The sequence below is a fragment of the Styela clava genome, chromosome 6 (assembly GCF_964204865.1).
Source record: "Styela clava chromosome 6, kaStyClav1.hap1.2, whole genome shotgun sequence".
NCBI classification, from domain to species: Eukaryota; Metazoa; Chordata; class Ascidiacea; order Stolidobranchia; family Styelidae; genus Styela; species Styela clava.
In genome coordinates, this window is record NC_135255.1 from 2711240 (window position 1) to 2732308 (window position 21069).

Here is a 21069-nt window from a genome sequence, read left to right on the forward strand (position 1 = left end):
GCCATAGTTATTTTGTCTCTGCAAATTTTATTCTATTGCTTATCTGCTGTCAGTAAAAAATCACATTTTTTCTGTCCCTGTTAACAATATTGCATTTACGTTCAGTTTTGGCAATATTCTATCAAGTCGTTCCCAATGACAGGCATTTATCTGTATATATATATATTCACTTTGATCCTGGAATCATTTTTCACAGATAATTCACGAGGGTTATTGTGACCCCCAAGATCTCCAGAATATACACGAAAAAACAATACAAAAGCTGGAAGGAAACTTTAAAGAAGAATTACAAGGAATAGATAGTGGAGCTCAGACCGATGTGCTGAGTAAGTGCCAAGAAGAAATAGGCAAAGAGTTTAAGGAGTTCAAAAAAAGAAACCAAAAGCATGCCCAACAGAAACCCAAATTAGACAAGAGCATGATTGAGGAAAAAATCGTTATGGCACTGGAAATTGTTGTTGCCTCATTGCCGATCATAAAAAAGCTTCGTGCAGTCATGAACACAGTGAAAAAGGCTTTTCCTGCCACAGCTAAACTTTCGACATCAATGGGAGGACTGACAATATCGGTACCTTCACTGGCAATAGGAGCTTCTGTTGTTGCTGTAGGTGCTCTCACTGCTTATTGTGTGTATAAATATTATGACAAAGAAAAGCGGTCGATAGAGCAATAGATAAATTCAATATGACACATGGACTGGCAGATTTTATCAAGACTAGATTATAAAATGAGTGAATAAAATGAGTTTTTGTAGAATCTAATATTAAACAAGCAAACCAGTGATCCTAGATAACCAAAAAAAAAAAAATTAACCTGATAAGCATAAAATTGTTAAATCATACCTGATCATCTCTGTGCTTGATTGACATATACCAAAACAACTATAATCGAATGTAAGTTTCCTATTGCGTAATATGCGTAAACTTGAGCAACTAATTTTGCTGAACCCAAATTACCTATACTTACACTGTTAAAATTGTGTATCTTCTTCCTTAGGTCATTTTAGTTCACTCGTTATTTTGTGTTTAATATTTTAAAATGAATTCATTTTAAGCATTAATGTTCAAGTTCAAGGTTTATTAAATAAATAAGATTTTTAAATTAATTCGAAGTAGAGGAAAGTCTGTATATATCAACTAGATATATACATAGCTGGACAAACGACGCTTTCTCTCTAAATATGTTATCCATCCACGGCGTTAGTTTTACAGCACTATCCAGTTGCTAACTAACTTTAATTAAATTTAAATCAGTTTTTTGCTCGTCGTAGCATGTAATAATGACCATATTGTAGTGTCGGAATCGAATTTCTTAAGCTGACAGTGGGAATAAAAATTGGAAAATGATAATAATCCTAGTAGTACAAAAAGCTGAAAAACCCGTAAGTAAACTGTTAATGAAATTGCCATTTAATTAATCTGGAATCATGTAGCGTTTCTATGGTGTTCTTAGCCCATTCGTACTTTCTAAGTAGATAGGATAGGATTTACATATTTATCCCGAGGGAAAGGAAAATCGATAAAACGACTTAATCATATGGTGAACCACGGCCTCTTCTATTACTATTCCATGTCGGGTGTAGGATTAGTTAGTTATTTGTTTTCGGAAGCATGGACTTGATGGTGGAGGAAGCCGCAACCGACCAGCGGTTACGTGAACCACCCTACGACTGCGAGGAGTCCAGCAATCCTCTCGCTCATAACCATCCCCGCAGGGGATTCGAATCTGCGAACCCAAGCAGAGTAAGATCAAATTTACATACAGAGTGCACAGTCTTTACGTAAAATTGTCAAATAAAATCTCTAAATGCTACTCTATTCACTATTATTGAGCTGAAAAAACTAACCAAAATGCGCATAATTTTCGGCAATCGCAGTTTCTTCTCTAACCCGGCGTAATTCGCTTCTATCTGGCTGACTAATCTAATACCCGACATGGACCAATAGGGTTGGAAACGTGTCATACATAGGCTGCCAAGAACATGCATATACCGCCAACACTTATACATAACAGCCAACTCAATATACAAATGAAGCCATTTAAGGTTATGCACAAATACTGTCATTCCATAAGAATTTTTGCTTAATGCTGAACAGGATAGGATTTATATATTTATTCCAGGGGAGAGGGAACCCTATAAATCAGCTTGATCATACATGGCCAAACCCGCCCCCTCGTCCAGTCCATGTAGGGTAACTTGGTCCGATGTGTGCATTAAGTTTGAGTTGTATCGTTTTGTATGGCCTAATTATCCATGAGAGAGCGTCGTATATTCGCTTGATAGAAATCCCAACCAACCTGGATTAATAGTACTAGGTGAAGACCTGGGTTCCGGGTATCAGATGAATGATTAATGAAGCCTAAACGTGACCGAGAAAATGTTTCACTGTTTGGTGGTAATTACTGACGAGCCTTAGTTGCCTTGGCCTAGTGTTTAAATAGTGCAAGACAGATAACCTTCTTTACACAACATGAATACTCCAAAATGTAGTAAAACACATTAGGACCAAGAATAGAATGTTGGTGAAGACGTTGAAAAAATGTTGATTGAAAACGTTCTGCTAATGTAGTCGGTCGCGGTAAGGCTTTTAATAAAGTTTCTCTGTATTGTAGTAAATTATTAAACAATTCCGATGACAATCACATTGTTGAGAAATTATCAAAACTCATTTATAAATTGATCGCATGGCGATGCCAAAGACACCTACTTATGTGTTTATTTAGCTTTTATATATTGGAGCTCCGCTCTAGGAGACACTTTGCTTATATTTATCTTGGATGAAAGCCCCTTCCAAAAAACAACCCGCCACCGCACAAAAGAAAACAATTATTAATTATCCATTTAGGGTTAGGAAAAGGCTTTTACCATAAATCTGAAACAAAAGACTAGGACAGTGCGATTTGTCAAACATTCAGTCGATTGCCAGCCTTGGTAATATTAAAAAGTCTACCATGCCATTGCGGGTAGATACAGAGATACAGATGTAAATCTCCACTTGTCCCAAATTAGTAAAAACACAAATGACTAGTTTGTAATATTTATTTACAGTAAAATTATTTGTCCGCAGATAGAACCCTTCTCCGAAATTCTTGTTTTGATTTTGTCATAAAACTGACAACAAGAGTCATCACCATTAATTTCGCAGGTTACGAGTGCTTTTGTATTTTCTTCTGGCATTCTGCCCCTGCTTCCAGACCAAAATTTTTTAACAATAAATAAAATCCGTTTACCAGATGCCGATGTTCCCGGCAAACAAAATACAAATTCACTAAGTTTCTGCAAATTCGAAATGCTGATATTCCTGTTAGAGAAAAACGTTAAACATTTCTGTCCACATAGCTTCAACAGGCAAAGTAAGCCAAATTGCATTTGAACTATGCTCAGATATATATATATCTCTTCTTTATCAGCACGTATTCGTCGAAGAGTAACATCGCTATTCAACACCTGACTACCGAACATACCATTTATATATCAATTATGCAGACTCAAACACTTCTGTCTAGTTTATTTCACCCTTCAAATTTTTTTCTATGTGGGGCCTGACAGCATTGAAAGCTTCATCATACAGCTCTATAAACGATATAGGCATTCCTAATAAAATTCACAAACATTCTTTTTAAATACTGTTACATCGATTTCGTAAGAGCGCTTCAAGGATTTCAAAAGTACGAGTGATTGCGACGGAATAAACACACTTTCCCTTTTTTCCTGCAAATTTAGCTTCACCTCTGACAAAATATTTGCAACATCTACGGCATTAGTATTATCTTTTTTCAACATTAGAATGATTTTGTTGAAGCAGGTGAGCTGGCCAAGGACAAATTTCAGGTAAAGTACGTACGCTGGATCGTCGAAACATTTTTGTATAAGAGTAGGACATCCTTCTTGAAAATTGAAATAACTTTTTAAGCGTTCAAACATTTCCGTAATCCTTTGCAGAGCAGGTAATAAATAGAGAAACCGAGTGTTGCCATGCTGTAATAGCCGTTGATATTCAATATTAACAAAGTCGCGGAATGATTTCAGCTCTGTTACTCGGACAATGTAAAGTTAAAAATATTTATACATTTTGACAACAACACTTCCTAGACTAACAGGCAAAGTATCTACGGCATGTTGAATGCAGTTATAAACTACATGAGCTTCACATCGTATACCGGTTATTAGGCTTGCACGTAATTGACAAAAATCAATTCCGTAATTACGGCCAAATCGATTACGTAATGACCCCGTAATTGCGATATTTTTTCACACTTTTCAACCTATCATAACAATCAATTGAATCCACTCCCTTTTTTGATCGGGACATCGAGTTTGGGTTTTCATATTCCTACAGTACTACACGCCGGCGACAGATGTTAAGACAAGAGTGAATTCAAATTAATTTTATTCTGATTTTTATCTTATGTGCTAGCTTTGATTTTCTTTATCACCTTCGCAAATTAACCGTCCCAATTTTATGCGATCAATTTTATCATTACCGACACTGGTATACGGATATTTATGAAACGATAGTTGACTTTTAAAATCGTATTAAAAAAAATGTCGGGTTTCCAATTTATCAATGCCACGACGAGCGCATTCTCTCGTTTGATTATACTTGCGCTTGCCTCGCGACGAAGACTTCTTATTGCACCGTTTTTAACATTATTCGACTTTACTATCTAGTCAGCATTTTATAATAATTATTGATGCCGACTTATTGACGTTATTCCGATTACCATGCTTCATTTTACATTAAATCATTTCGCGGCCTAAATGTTGTAACATTATTTGCGACAAATTTAGATCAAATATTAATCATTTGCGCATAATTTAAATACCGTACTTAGGCCTATATGACATGGCTTTTCCGAAAATACAAAGTTATATCGCAAAAAAATGCGTATTGTGACATTTATTTTGCACTCACGAAAAAATTAACTTATTTTTCTAACTCAAGTCGACGATCCTATCGGCCAAGATTGACACAAATTTGGTCGAGTGTCGGTGGTATTCAAGAATCAAAATAAGTTGCCGCATTTGGTAAAGACAGTTAATCATATTTGGCCGAAATATTGCGAGGCCTTGTGGAAAATATATTTAGCAAGGACAAGTCCGGACTGATATAAAACGATAAAACCGGTAACAGAACATCAAGGTTTTGTAATTGAAAATGGTTCTCGCACAGAATAAACACACTGGCCCATACTTGATATTTGATAGTAGTTAAATTGAGAATATTGAACTGTCGAGAACAAAAAAACGATCGTCGAAATTCTTAAATCTCGTTGCCTTGGTTAAATATAATCCAATGATCAGGACATTTTCAATTAAATACTGCACAAAGATAGTTATACATTAAATATTTAGGCTAAAATTTAGCTTTTTTTTTAAATTTTAATCATGCATTGTGGTGGAGAAATCCCACTATTTAAATACGGGTAACTATAAAAATAGAATAGGATTCTGGATTCGATTTAAGTATTCTAAAACAGTGGTTCCCAACCGCCGGTCCGCGGACCGTAAACGGTCCGCAAAGGATTTTTACCGGATCGCGGGGAATCCCGTCATATTGTTGTTTCTCTGCCGTCCCAATCGCTTTACCATGCCGAAAAGACGAAGTTGCGTTGGTTCATTACGCAATTTCTCTTCCGTCGTCATATTGCTGTTTGATAAGCGCGACATTAATTATCACGGTGACGTATTGGCAAGAGAGAGAAAAGTGAGAAAAACGACTGCAAATACCGAAGCTCTAACTTCTTCTACTTTTTAAACTTTCACTTTTTACAATCGACCGAATTGACTGCTTTGAAGAGAGCTCGTTTCAATCGCGAAAGCGCTCGACCAATAATTACAACTTTACGTAATTCGTAACTACCCTTCCGTAACTCGAAATAATTCCGTAATTCCGTAAATCTGTAAATTACGTGCAAGCCTACCGGTTATATTTTATTTCAGGTTTTCTTTTAGTTTGAAAAAACAGTATTTGTTCCTTGTATTCTTACGCCTCCAAAGTTGGTGTTGCAGTTATCCGCACAGAATTTAACAACTTTTCCTTTTAATTAAATGATTTTGATCGAAAACAGAGAGCAAGTATTCAGAAAAAAGAGTTGCGGCGGTTTCCGCGGGTAGAGATTGGAATTCTAATAGTTTTTCTTCACACCAACATCAGGTAAATAATAACGAACGACAATTGAACTGGAACAAGCTTTAAACCTTTTATGTTAATGCAACGATGGTCACTGATACAAAACTAGTTTGAAGTAAATCATCATTATGTTCAGAGGAGAGCAGCAATGCAATTAACAATCAGTTCTAAGGCAAAAAAAATAATTTAGAGGTGCAGTCAAAACTTTGGCCATGAATAGCAGTGTGATAAGCAAATGTCGCCTCCTTGACTGCCAACGACAACGAATCATCCGAATTTGGTATCGCAAAGAAGTTGGTCTGTCGAGCCGATGCCTCAATTGTTGTTTGTGCTTCCTGCTTCGGAAGAAATGGTCATGAATCAACATCCGTGCGTCACAGAAAAAAGACAAAATCAATCCGTTTAAGTAATTAAATATCATCCCATATTTTGCTACTGCAAACTCTCTACCGAACACTCTATAATAAAAAGCCAAGGTGTTTGGCCTTTTTACCAACGAATTATGTGCATGTTGTTGGAGAAAATATTGATATGTGATAAATGATGACATGCATTGTTTGTCAGACCATGAGCTTGCTATTTATTTTGAGAATTCTCAGAGCCTTGTAGATTAAAATCCGAATGGTGGCAATGAAAAACATTACTCGGTATCCATTTGATGCCTAGCGAAAATTTAGGTCGGTTATCCATTGTTACTAGTAATCACACTGAATGTTTTGCGATGAAAAAAAAAGATTTTTGCGTGACAATTTGATGCTGAATAGAATATGATTTATATATTTGTCCCAAGGGAGAGGGAACCCTATATCGCCCGCCGCTCTTTCGTCCGGTTACCAGCCTATGTCTGATAACTTAGTCAAATTTGTTGATTAAAAGCTTGAGTTGTACCGTTTTTTAGCCTACTTATCCACACAGCGTCATTTGTTTGCGTGATAGAAATTCCAACCAACCTGGGTTCTTAGCATATATTAGATGAATACCCGGGTTCCAGGTAATATGTGAATGATTAATGAAGCTTAAAAGTGATCGAGAAAATGTTTCACTACTTCGTGGTAATAACTGACGAGCCCTAGTTACCTTAGCTAGCCTTTTTTGCACAACATGAATACTTCTAGAAGTAATAAATAGTGGAGATGATTTGCAAAACACATTAATATCAATAATAGAATATTGGTGATGTTGAAAAATGTTGATTGAAAACGTTCTGCTTCTTTAAAAATTTCTTAGTATTGTAGTAAATTATTAAACAATTCCGATGACAGTCACCAGACATTTGTTGGTAAATTATCAAAAACTCATTTATAAATTTATATCATGACAGGGCTAAGGACCCCTACTTATGTGTTTGCTTGATTATATATATAATGGCCGGCGATTCTAGCTAATCAATAGAATTTAATCTGATAAGCTTAAAGTTTGCTAAGTCATGCCTGATCATTTCTGTGCTCGATTTATATATACCAACTCAACTATAATCGAATACAAGATCCTATTGCGTAATATGCGTAAACTTAAACAACTGATTTAGCTGAACAATAGCTACGTATATTTGCCGTTAAGTTAAAATTGTGTATCTTCCTCCTTGGATCATTTTAGTTCACTCGTTATTTTGTTTTTAGTATTTATAATGTATTCATTTTAAGCAATAATATTCAAGTTCAAGGTGCATTGAACGGATCAAATTTTTACATTAACCCGGGAAGAAAGCCTGTATCAACTCAATAGCTGAACAAACGACCATTTCTCCCCAAATCTGTTGTCCATATTAATGCCTAGGCCTCAAGGCGGTTTTACAAAATTATCTAGTTGCTAACCGGCTTTAGTTGAAATTAAATCAGTCTTTTTTGCTCGTTGGCCATAATGTAGTGCGGGAAACGAATCCCTTATGCTGACTGTAAGATTCAAAATATGGAATGATAATAACCCTAGTAGTCCAATAGGCCGAACACTCCCGTGAATGAACTGGCTATCACATTGCGGTTGAATTGATCTGGAATTATAGTGTCATGGTGTTTTTATGGTGTTCTTACCCCATTAATACTTTCTGATTAGATCAAATTTACATACAGAGTGAGCATAGTTTACGTAAAATGTCGAATAAAATCACTAAATGCTACTTTGTTCAGTATTTTTGAGCTGCAAAAACTAACCAAGATGCGCACAATTTCGGCGATCGCTCTCATTCTCTTAACCGGTGTAATTCGTTTGTACTCATACGCTACAGATTACATTCCTTGGTACTGTATTTGAGAATACATTTTTTCATATTGACATTTCTATTTTCATCACGACACTTTTTACTCAGTTACAATTTTCTTTTCTATTGACACAATGTGATGCAGCCTCATTGTTCCATATCTTTGTCGCCAGTTTATTATACACCTATTTTAGTATAGAGAAAAATCTCTCATATAGAAAGAAATGGTCATGAGTTAACCCTTGGTCCTAGTGGGTAGATTCAAACGGTATTAGTTTCATATTTCTATCCCTTCTTCATAGAAAAAAGAAAGAAGATAATAAGTGTTTGGCTAACGAATTATTGTGCACGTTGTAAGAAAAAATATTGGGATGTGATAAATGACAATATGCATTGCTTGTGAGATCATGAGCTTGCAGCATGAGAATTCATTTGCTGCCTGACAAAAATTTAATTCGGTTACCATGGCAAATTTATTGTTGCTAACGTAATCATTCTAATTGTTTTGGTAGTGACTGCGATAAAATGTGAAATTTTTTTTTTTGTTCAACATGAAAAAACTTTATGCTGGATTTACACATTTATCTGAAGAAAATGGAAAGCTTAGAGGTCGGCTTAATCATAGCGAACCACGGCCTCTCGTCCAGTTCCCAATCCTTGTCGGGTAACGGGATCAGTTAGACTGTTATTCGTTTTCCAGATGCATGAATTTGATGGTGGAGGACCGATCAGCGATTACGTGAACCAACCTACGGAGGCTAGTCCAGCAATCCTCTCGCACTTAATTATCCCCGCATGGGATTCGAACCAAAGAACCCACGAAGGGTTATCGGAGTTGAGGCGGCGAGCGCATTCCAAACGCTTAGCAAGACGAGCCAGACCGCAAGACAATACTGAAATCGCATATAGTCATATTTACTATCAAGTAAAATTCATTTATTATCAATTAAAAGAGCGGTATGGTAGTGGCACTAGCCAACGTAAAATTTTGAATTAATTGCCTCATGCTAACTTATAGCTCAAATTGTAACGTTTTATAAAATTATATTTACACAGCTTCGTGTATTCGCTTGATGTAAATTCCAACTTGGGTTCTCAGTATTAGGTGAATGATTAATATAGCATAAAAGTTTTTAAAATCGCTTTTCCCCGAACTCCCTATTCGACGGGAATGTTTCGTTGAGGCCTGGAATTCCGTTTACTCCTCATTTTTACAGAAAAAATAAATACCATCTGCGAGCCTCACCTGCATGTTCAAGTATAAAAAAAACGTCAGTATCGGCGGGTCAAGTCATTCCTACTATTTAAAAAAAAATTAGTGTTAAATTGGCGCTAAGCAAGACATATAGACTTTTAACAAAATGAATAGAGATGACTAGAAAAACCCATTAAAATCAAGGGTAGATTATTGGGAGTGATGTTGAACAATTTTGGTTAATACCTTTCTGCTAGTGAGGTCGGTCGCGGTAAGGCTTTTTAAAAAGTTTCTTTGTATTCTGGTAAATTATTAGACAATTCCGATGACAAACATCCGACCTTGCGAATAAATTCAAAACTCTTTTATAATTGACGGCATGACGGTTTCAGGGACACTTGCTTGTGTGTTTATACAGCTCTCATATATATATATCAGTGCAATTCTCAATTGTTAGTTCAATTGAACGCGATTGTTTCTATGCAGCTTCTTAATAAATATATGTCTTGCGTCGAGCTCTTCAAGTTAAGGATTATAACCAAATTCTTGAATAATAAATTATGTATCAAACATGTTACAACCAATTTAGAACAGTGAACTAGAATTATTCATAAATCCCGATTTCCAAGATGGCATGAATTAATTTTGTTTGTAGCACATGTCAAAACAAAAATTGTTGTTAGGTTCAAATTATCTGTTGCAAACATCCATATTAAATCATCGTAAGGGGCTACATATTCAGGCCTTTAAAAAAAGTTTTTATTGTTGCATAGAATTAAAAAAAAAATTAAATTTATCCGTATGGCATCGACATCTAAGGAACAAAAAAAGTTAGAAAAAATTAAGGAAATGCTTGAGACAAAAAGCGAGGACAGTGACAGTGATGACGAGGAATCTGACCAAGACACGAGAAAGATTGCCATTGACAATGAGAAGCTTGCATGCACTATACATCTTCTTTATTCTGCTAGCAAAATAAAATTGTACAAAATCGCAGAAAAGATTTTGACATGCCGTGTCCCCAAAGACTTAACACTCTCCAGCCAAGAAAACGTGCTACCTATTCCGGAAGCTGAAACATGGAATTTCCGACTCGGAGATAAAGTCAAAATCAAATATTCTATGAAAGATTTTAAATCGATTCAAAATCGTACATTAGGGTGGAATGCGAGGCTGAGAAATGTATACGGGTGTGTTGGAATCGTCACCCAATTGAAAAGCGTTTATGAAAATGCTGTGACTGTGTACACACCGACCAGACTATGCAACAGTTCCCTCTACGTCGGTCTGCTGGAAAAGATTGCACCAGACAAAGATGATGATCCCGTGTCGTCACAGTGGAAAGTGAATGACTATGTCACCACAAAAGTAGATATCAAAGTAGTTCAACTTCTACAAAAACACCTGGATGATATTCCAATAAAATATTTAGGAAGAAAAGGCAGAGTTATTGCCGTGACGAGAGTAGCTATAGTAGTGACTTTCGATGAAAAGATGAGCTTTGACATAAATTCGTATCTGCTTTTACGATGCCCAGACCAGACACCGATCGAATGTAAACCTATACAACACGCCGGAGGGTATAAAATTGGGGAAAAAGTTCAAATTATTCCGCATTTCAAGACATTGATTAAAAATCAAAAAGATAAAGGTGAATGGGCCGATGATATGAGTGAAATAGCGGGAAAACAAGTAGTGGTCATTGATATTCACAAAGACGGAACACTTGTTGTTCAACTTGGCACCGGCAAATCCTGGAGAATAAATTCTGACTCTGTGTTAGGACAAAATGAAACAAGTTTTAAAGCAGAAGAGCAGGATGTTGAATTTGTTCCAGGCGACATTATTAAGATTAAAATTGTACAAAACATTCGAATGCTCATGGATGCGAAAAATGTGCCATTAGCCTTCCTTGAATACTTGAGGCTGACAGCCGATCTTAGTCTAGTTGATGATGATTTAGATTATATTATAACATATAATTCTGACCAGAATGTCTCAGCATATTCAACTACGTTAAAAAAAGCATCGAAGGACGAAATTGAAAAACACTCAATGATCAAGAACAAGGTAAAACAAATTGAAGTGGGCGATGAAGTTTATCTTGATGTTGGTCCGCCAAACTACGTGGCCGCTGAACTCAGGGAGGTTGACGCAAGTGATGAGGTTATCAGAGCTATGACACGATCCGCAAACCTAATTGGATTTTCAGATGATGGCCGCGCTGTTATAGAGTATAAAGATGGAAGTCGGTACAAAATAAAAAAGAAATTCTTGACAATTCCTGAAAGATTCAGTATCAGCGAGACTGACGAAGGATTTGACTATGACGTCGCTAAAGATATTCAAGAAACAGTAGCAAATTGTGTTCAGATCATTCACGCAGACGATCGTGGGGGAGCGGAAGATCAAGCTACCATTGTCAAGATTTTAGCTATGACATACGGATCTCCTTCCGTTATAGACTTGCGGATTATTTCAATGGCTGCAACAACTGAAAAAATTTGCGAATATCTCATACAAATGAGCGACTGGAATGTCGAATTCGTGTGCAGTGGAACATTTTACATTACAAAGCTCAAAGCTTCTATCCAGGAAGTAAAAGTTGGTTTGTATTTCAACGACGATGACTATCCGCCACATATATGCAGATCTGAGAAGAAGCATTGGAAGGAGGAACAATCTGCCACTAGAAAAGAAAGCTTGCTTGTCGAGGAGGGGGTCGCAGCACCAGCCGCAGCGTTTCCTATTGGAAATGCAGATGCCCCACGCTTACAACATGGTATGCCACAACCAGAAGGTGTGAGAATTGATGAGTTTCGTTACGTGTGCCTATTTGATCCTTCATTATCTCGAAACGTCTATTTTCCTTATGTAATTCGAGGTGAACACCGTACACCCCTTGAAAACAATGATGAACATGACGGAGGAATCAGAACACCAAATATTATGAACATCTACAATATCAACAAAGTTAATAGAATCACAAATTGAATAGTTGATAATTACTGATAATCATAATCAACAAGACAAAACATATTCATCATATACCAATCAGTATTACAAAGATAATTTTGTGACCTTCCTATGATTGTTTGTCAAATTCAATAGTTTCATACATTTACAAAACTACTTTTTAGCTGCTTTGTACATAGTGATGTCGATAAAACTCTTGATTTATCGTGTGCGAAAACAAATCGTAAACTATTAAAAAAATGAAAGTCAATAAATTATATTACTATAACTTTTATGTTACTGAGTAGGCCTACAAAATTTGTGAACTTTGTATAAAATTGGTACTGTTTTTAAACTTACTTTCGCGTCTCTATTTAATTTCTTCAAGCGCCAAGATTATCGAGTTAGATGAATTATGCTTCTAAGTTTTTGAAATCCTCATTGTGAAATTGCAATTATTTCAAACTCGCGTGATTCGTGTTTTTTCTTTTTAATTATTTCATTACATAGTGTTATAGATTAAATTTCATAGATTTCATTGTTCATATCCGTAAGAATTTATTTTCAAGTTTTCACATATACATAAGGATTAAAGTTATATGTTTATATGAATATTACAAACAATATTATATTATATTGACCGTTTAATCAACTTACTGAAATATACTCTTTTCACAGCAATTGGATGAACGTTGTTATTGTTTATTTGAACAACATAATAATGTTGAAGTGGATTTACGTTCAAACTTAGTTTTTTCGCAAACGTTGTTATTCTCTCTACGTGGCAATAAGGCAAGATAGCTATCAGTCTAGAGTTGGAATTTGGGGAAAAGTTACAAAGCAAAATTTCATAGTTATTGTTATGAATTTTGCTTCCCACACAATAAACACCAACATGAACGGGTTGAGAGCTCGGCCAGTGGCAGAAAATTCTTCATGGCAAAGAATTTTTGGAAAATAGTTATGTTTCATATAACTGCAATATCGTATTCCATGCACGCGAATGTAAAAATATTGATACTAGGTAAGAAATACGACTTTTTTCTCGACCTTTGTTTATGGACTTGTACGGTGACTTAATCGTCCTCGCATAATTGTTCGTCACTGGATTCGAACTCGCGAAACAACGTAGGTTCAACGATGAGATGGCAAGTTGCTGAGACCACTGAATTGTCAATATTTGCAAATACTATTTTGAGTTATGGCGGCCCGTTAGGCTTTGGTAAGTACCGATTGACGCCAGACTTGAGACAGTTCAAGTCAATACCAGGGGCGTATCCAGGGGGTGGTTTTGGGGCTCGAGACCCCCCTATTTTGAATTGTAAAAAAATAAAAGGATCTTTATGTATCATACATAGCAATTTTTAGATTGAAACGCTTTCTAGACCCTCAAGAATCACGAAAACACACTTTTTTACGTTTGTTCAGACCCGCTAGCTCCCCCTCCCCCATCCCTCGAAAATTTCTGGCTACGCCCCTTGCCAAAAGGAAAGAACTATAAGAAATTTGGAATTAAACTCATTGCTCAAACTCATCTTGAAACACCTAGTCCATAGGTTCTAGCGATGTAATAACTATTTCTCAATTTAAAGAGTGTGGTGTGGCGTCCGACGCGGATGCTGAATTTTTATATTCATCTTGGATCTTTTGTAGAAAGTTCCCTCTAAAAAAACGCCAACGCTCAGAAAAAAATGAACATATATATATCAAGTTATACTAAGGGACCCTTTTAGGGATAAATTCGGTATTTCAAGTAAAATTTATAAAAAGACTGAAAATTGCTTATTTCGAAATTCTCCAAATTCATAAATTAGATCGATAAAGGGCCCGTTGTAATTATACAACAGATGCCAACCCAAAATATAATTGGATCGATGACACCAGATGCTAATTAGTATTCCAACCCGAATCGATAAACCTACTGGAATCGATATCACCATACGCGCATACGTATATAAGGTTTCAATTGGATATTTGGGAGAGGTATTAAAAGGTCTTGTATTAGGAGTCAAGTCGTATGGATCGGTATCGTGTCGTCATCGTTTGTGCTCTGTGTATATCTACAATATTAATCTACTTCAAAAACGTTCAACGTGTACTTCATTGGCTAAAATGGTGACCCCGACGAGATTTGAACACGCAACCTTCTGATCTAAAGGGCGTAGATATATTTAGGGATAAATTCGTTATTTGAAGTAAAATTTATAAAAAGACTGGAAATTGCTTATTTCGAAATTCTCCAAATTCATAAATTAGATCGATAAAGGGCCCGTTGTAATTATACAACAGATGCCAACCCAAAATATAATTGGATCGATGACACCAGATGCTAATTAGTATTCCAACCCGAATCGATAAACCTAATGGAATCGATATCACCATACGCGCATACGTATATAAGGTTTCAATTGGATATTTGGGAGAGGTATTAAAAAGTCTTGTATTAGGAGTCAAGTCGTCTGGATCGGTGTCGTGTCGTCATGTCTTCATCGTTTGTCTTCATCACATCACTTCATCACATTCCGTGAGGCCCGCAAAACAATTTTATAGTGCACTGATTCATTGGCAGATTTTTGTCTTTACTGGCAGAACATTTTTGAGTCATTTTCAAACTATTCTAACTGGGAATAGCCCTTTTCATAATCCTAGGGTTACCATATTTTTGTGACTTCAAAGCGGGACGCCTCCAAAGACAACGATCCCTTAGCAGTGATTTTGTGAGTTTACATTTTTGGATTTTACTACATATGCCTACATTTAAAGCCATCCCGGCTGTCTTCATTGACCATATTGCTATCGATAGTTCTTGCGCATATTCTCTGTCCAAATATCGGGTTCAGTTTGAAAAATAGAGAGGAATTGATGTTTATGATACAAATAATTCGAATTTAGATTATTTCATGCACAGCAAAAGGAGGAAAGATAGCCTGCCGTTTTCAAGCATTGAGAATTTACTTATTCGCCCAAGCATGCTTTTCTGTAGATAACGCCTTCGTCAAAAAAACGTTGTTCAATGTTACATTCACGTAAACGTCAGAACAGGACCAATTACTATTGATTTTACATGTTATACGTTACGGGAAACAACGAAACAAACGAAAGAACGCATTTACCTCCAGCAAGTGGGCTAGCGCTGCGCTGCACAGCAACAACAGTAACAAAAACATGTTAATTGGTATTGTTCGTGTATTATGGTGGATAGCCGAACGCCAAAGCGGGACTTTTGGCTGACTTGTCTGGACAACACGCTAAAAAGCGGGACGTATGGTAAGCCTACCTAATCATGATGTCGGGATTCGTGTTTCTTAAAATCACTTAATTTCAATGTTGTATCTATAAACGTCAAGACGGTGCCAATGACGTCATTTGATCGGTACAAGGAGAATGGATTGTCTTGTGCATACAGGACCAAGCCGATAAAAGATGGGTCGCGCTTTTTAAGCTCGCGTCAAGTAACTCTTCATTTGGAGAGACGTTTTGTGCCTTTATTTTAGTAAAAACACTCCTCTATTTTCAAGCTTTGGCCATGTGACAATAGTGACAAACCGCAGAGCTGACTTAGCGCCACGCAATCCAGTTTGTTTAGCTGACTCCGCAGTCCCAACTCAGACGGACTCGGTTGTTCTTTGACGATACCACCAGTAGTAAACATGCGATGTTTTGATCTATTTTGGGTTTTCTCCGACTGCGGCCCGCGAGACATCCTCAAAATATTTTGCAGCCTGCCAACCTCGCAACCTTGGACCACCCTGATATATAATTATATTATTATTACCTTACAGCAAATATCAATAAGCATATATTTAGGTCGAAAAATCAAGCAAAACTCTGAGCACCGATTTCTGCCACAACAGTGTAGTCGCCGCACGCACAATCGCATTGATTTGATTCGTGTGTGGCAGACGGGAAGGAACTTCACCAAGTAGGCGTTCAGAACCGTCTTTTCTGCCTTTGTCAGTCTGGCTATATGTTGTGGTTGTTGTCTGTGGTGACCCGTGATATATTTTATTGGTAATCAAACATTTATGAATTATCTAGCATACAGAAAAGAGGACTGAAAAATCTACATAATGGAAAAAAGTAAGCAAGCTTATATTGGTTTATTTTTTCATTTCAATTTATAACAGAACTCAAGCATGTAATATAGGTTGGATATTACAGTAATCATTTTTTCCCATTGACATAACTAAGGCATCCGACGGGAGTACAAGTGAAAAGACTTAAAAAAAAATTCACGCACTTTGGTTGTTGTCTACTATTTCCACTAAGAAGGATTACTTAATTAATAGAGAAAGTTAACACATACATCGACAAAGTATTTCTCTATTTTTTGGTACGGACATTCGGCATTATCAATTTTATTGTATGTATTTCGTGTTTTCAATTGTGTCTCTCGGCTCGAGTCTGTTTTCTGAAGACCATATCAGTTAAAGATTTGGTTTCAGATGTAAGCAATTTTAAACGCCGTTTATGGATGCATGTCATAACATCAACCGAAGGAATAAAGCTAGCGCAAAATACGAGTCGTGAGAGTGTCGAAGTCACAAACGCAATCGAAACTGTAGTATCGGTTCGATCGCGCTTATTGCGCACCACCGCTCTTCAGACAGCTTTCTAAATATTCGATGAGTTCAGCGCATTAAACTTCCAAGCATGAATCGACGTCAGCATATACAGATTTCAGGGCGGGTGGCGTGTGTTCAGGCCACTTTGATCCAGGCACCACATATGTCCATGTATGCGTCGTTGGTACATATTTCACTGTTGTTGTCGAGGCATATCGATATAATGCAGCTTTATAATACAAAAACTATCGAAATTTAGTAACATGTGTATTGTATCAGCACAATGCTTCAGAATAGTTTTAACAATAAAATAGTATTACCTTCACAAATATGATCATATTTGAATATATATTATTCTTATTATTGAAAGCATCATTTATTTCGTATCTCTGCATGTTGGTTACACTAGCATACTCAGCAATTCAATGAAGTGTCTGTTTTCTATTGCAACCCACATATACCACCTTCAAATAAATACATTTATTTTTACCTACGAGACAAATCTGGCCGGGTCCAAAATTACGACCTTTCGAGCACGAACCAACTATGCCCTACTACACCTTAATGCGATCCATCCGAGGCACGTAATCGACGACGCATCTTTGCCAGTCAAATCGCAGAGAATGATAAATATTGACACGATTGATTTTAATGTATCGTTTTTAATGAAACTTATTTAATGCTGCATATTTCATAAAAATATCGGAAGAATATTTAATTTGTGATAAAATGCGAGACAAACATATTTCATCGAGTATGTATGACCTATCAATCCATGTTTCAAAATTTCTCTTAATTATTATTCTATTTGCAGCTCAGAAGTTGGTAAACCTATTAGAATTGGGCTATGGAAATGCTGGATGCCTTGTCTAAAGTATTGTGCCAACCAGCGATCAAAGACAAACCACTCGCAGTCGTTGGTATCGCAGGTGCACTTAGAACCGGAAAATCTTTTCTGATGTCAATTTTGATGAGATATCTTAAAAATAAAGTAGTAAGTTTTTCAATTAAAGTATAATAGCGTTGGAAGTTCTTAAGTTAGAATATATTTGGTCGAAACTGAATGAAAATAATTAAATGAAAATCGAGACCATCGAGACAGCGAAATGTATTGCCGTATTAATAATATCCGGTGTTAAAAAGTCCGACGTAGTATGTATCGATTTTCAAGAAAAAAACGTACGCCCAGTAGCATCTAAATTTCATTATAATATTCAGTATATTATATTTATATGGCCGAACCACGAACGCGGTGTATCCAAGCGTGTTCAAAGAACGGCCGATTATCAGGCGATGTTGGAATATGTTCCTTCGTCATATTATTCTACTTTTTCGATTTTTTAGTGGAAGAATTCGGCTTGGATAGGAGACAATGACAAATGTGCAGATGATGGTATTGAATGGAGAAAAGTTACTAAAGCTCACACCAGGGGAATTGTTATATGGAACGAAATTTTTACCATAGAGCGAAATGGCGAAGAGGTTGGATTTTGTATTTGAGTCCATTTTCTCATAAATAATCAACAAGTCTATCATATTTCATTAATATAGTATTCTTTTAAATTGTGTCCTAATGTATTTTTTTTTCTTCTGTTTTTTGTTGTCTTTTTAAATTTATTTTCTATAACGCACATTGATTTTGGCGTGATAGAAGAAAATGTCTGCATATTAATCTATAGTAATATAATAGATATAAATGAAAATGCAGTACCTCCATTATTTTTCTTCAAAGTACTACTCACTTTCTGTTTTATATAGCTAATTAGATACTTTGAGTTAAAAATGTTTGGGTTTTATATCTAAATATGATTAGTAAATGAAGATATCTCGAAATGATAAAACTCAGATATGAATACTTCATTTTGTTTTCAGATTTCGATATTGCTGTTGGACACGCAGGGTCTTTTTGATAACACCATGTCAAAAGAAGCAAATATGAAAATATTTACATTTACAGTTTTGATGACATCACATCTCATGCTGAATATCAAGTCCCAAATAGATGAACGAGAATTAGAATCCTTGGAGGTTTTTTTATTTCTTATTTAAAACATTTCCGGGAAATAAAGATCTAGAATGGGATCAGAAATAGGATTATCCTCTCAATCTTGAGTAAGGACGTGCCAATAAAACTATTGATGATATGATGATCTACATTTTTTGCTTGGTTACCAGGAATAATACCTGGAATAAATGATATTTTTAATATTCTGGATGTGTGAACTCTTATTGTAGAATAATACATTTGATCTCAACACTGTGTATGATGCTTCAAGTGATTAAAGAGGTTTAAAAGATTAAATGTTTTATAATCAGACTTGAGACTAATTGAATACAACTAATATCTTAGTCTTTATCTATTATATAGGTTCATCTCAAAATTAAACTTGAACTTGAATTGAATTCGAAATGGCTTGTCTCAAATATTGACACATGTAGATACAGATAATACAAACCATCTGGATAATGTTAATGTAGCATAACTCTGCACTCATGGGTATATACTTTATCTCTGTCATAATAACAACTGCAATAAATTATTGTAATTTATTATGACAGAGAATTGGTTTTTAATGATTTCTTTCAAAGTTCTATTTTTTGCATTTCTAAAATACCAATGTTTATTATACTACCAAATTTCAGTTTTTCACTGAATATGCTAAAAGTGCATCTGTTGAACCAGGAAGTGAATGTCCTTTTCAGGTGAGATATTTAACTGACAGTTGTTGCTCTCACTTCCGTTATTTTCATAAGAAATCATGAAGCAAACTCTTTGCTTATCATTTATTATAGTGGCGATACTTTGTTTCCATCTATATCTGATTACTAGCTATAGATAGCAAGTGGGTGTTTAATATATCATGGCATATTTATAGAAAAATAATTCTGACTCAATTTGACTTTGACTTTTGGTAGTAATGAATGGTTTAATCGGAATTAGCATCGATTTGCAATTTCATCCTATGCTCTTGTATTTTGCTTTGACGAAAGCCAATTGATATATAAAGAGCTACTAGGTTATACTCTATCTTGGTATAGTAGTGACATGGTGCTTAAACACTGATGTTTAATCTTAATTTGCAATTCATAATTTTTCGACTTCATTTTAGAATCTTTTATTTTTGATCCGAGATTGGCAAAATTCATTTGAATATGGCTATGGAGAGAAAGGAGGACAAGAGTATCTCAAAGTGAAACTAGAAGAAAACGTCCCCATAGCTGCGTTGAATAGCGTCAGGCAAAATTTAAAATCTACATTCCAGGACTTGAAATGTTTTTTGATGCCATCCCCTGGCTCATGTGTCCTCAATTCAGAATTTAATGGCAGAAATAAAGATGAGTCATCGATAAGAGTAAGTGAATAGTTCGTCTATTGTTTGTTATTACATTTTTATTTGATATTTATAGATCCATATTTTGAAATGAAACAATGTTTCAACTGAAGGGTATTTGTGTCACTCGAATTACCTCGAATGTGTACACATAATAATTAGTCAGTTGTGTCTCAACAGGTATACTACTATAAGGGTTGCAATTACCTTACAGCTTACAATAGAAGCTGGAATTCTGTAGGTAAAAACATTTAGTCATTATATCCACCAATACCCAATCATTCAATTGCCTCAACTGTAATAAATTTGAAAAGTGGTCTTTTTATAATCAATTGGCAGTGAACTCTGCAAGCTTGACCTCCATCCAATTATCATGCGAAGAAGTACAAATTAAAACTCATGAGTGATACGAAAAAAAGTTTTCCTCCTGACTTTATCATGTCAATCTAATATTTTCACAACATGTTGTTGTTGTCGCTTGCTGTACCAAATATTATGTATGATTATATATCTCGTTTCGATTTTGATATTACAATGCATGCTTGCAATTCAGTGTTTCTATTTTTGTCTACTAGGCGCATTTGCGCAATTTCAGACGTTTTGTGTAAACCATGAGGTCTGGAATGTTTGTTATGGTCTTGTTTGGAAGAATAGCTCATTTCCTACCCAGCAATATAAGAATGAACGTTAT

The 21069-nt window shown here is 35.7% G+C and overlaps 2 protein-coding genes across 5 annotated transcripts in view; both read left to right on the forward strand.

The window, feature by feature from the left end:
- LOC120331979 (atlastin-2-like) overlaps nucleotides 1-21069 on the forward strand; it is a 40940-nt gene that overhangs the window by 10548 nt on the left and 9323 nt on the right. Inside the window, exons 1-6 of one of the 4 annotated variants that reach the window (XM_078113454.1) lie at nucleotides 14516-16561; nucleotides 17861-18040; nucleotides 18391-18528; nucleotides 18919-19074; nucleotides 19690-19749; nucleotides 20157-20399. The exons of 1 other annotated variant lie outside the window; for it this stretch is intronic. In XM_078113454.1, coding sequence (XP_077969580.1) covers nucleotides 17894-18040; nucleotides 18391-18528; nucleotides 18919-19074; nucleotides 19690-19749; nucleotides 20157-20399 — 744 coding nt within the window. In that variant the 5' untranslated portion in view covers nucleotides 14516-16561; nucleotides 17861-17893. Of the gene's footprint in view, nucleotides 1-196; nucleotides 1259-14515; nucleotides 16562-17860; nucleotides 18041-18390; nucleotides 18529-18918; nucleotides 19075-19689; nucleotides 19750-20156; nucleotides 20400-21069 lie in introns of those variants that run through there. 2 more of the 4 variants (XR_005568045.2, XM_039399177.2) reach the window with 2 other exon arrangements.
- Nucleotides 10253-13154, forward strand: LOC120331982 (uncharacterized). The gene has a single exon (XM_039399183.2). It carries the CDS (start codon nucleotides 10328-10330, stop codon nucleotides 12518-12520), a length of 2193 nt encoding a protein of 730 aa, XP_039255117.1. The 5' UTR covers nucleotides 10253-10327; the 3' UTR covers nucleotides 12521-13154.

Excerpts from the sequence above, each read along its gene's own strand:
- LOC120331982 (XM_039399183.2), top strand. The coding sequence starts at position 10,328 with ATGGCATCGACATCTAAGGAACAAAAAAAGTTAGAAAAAATTAAGGAA.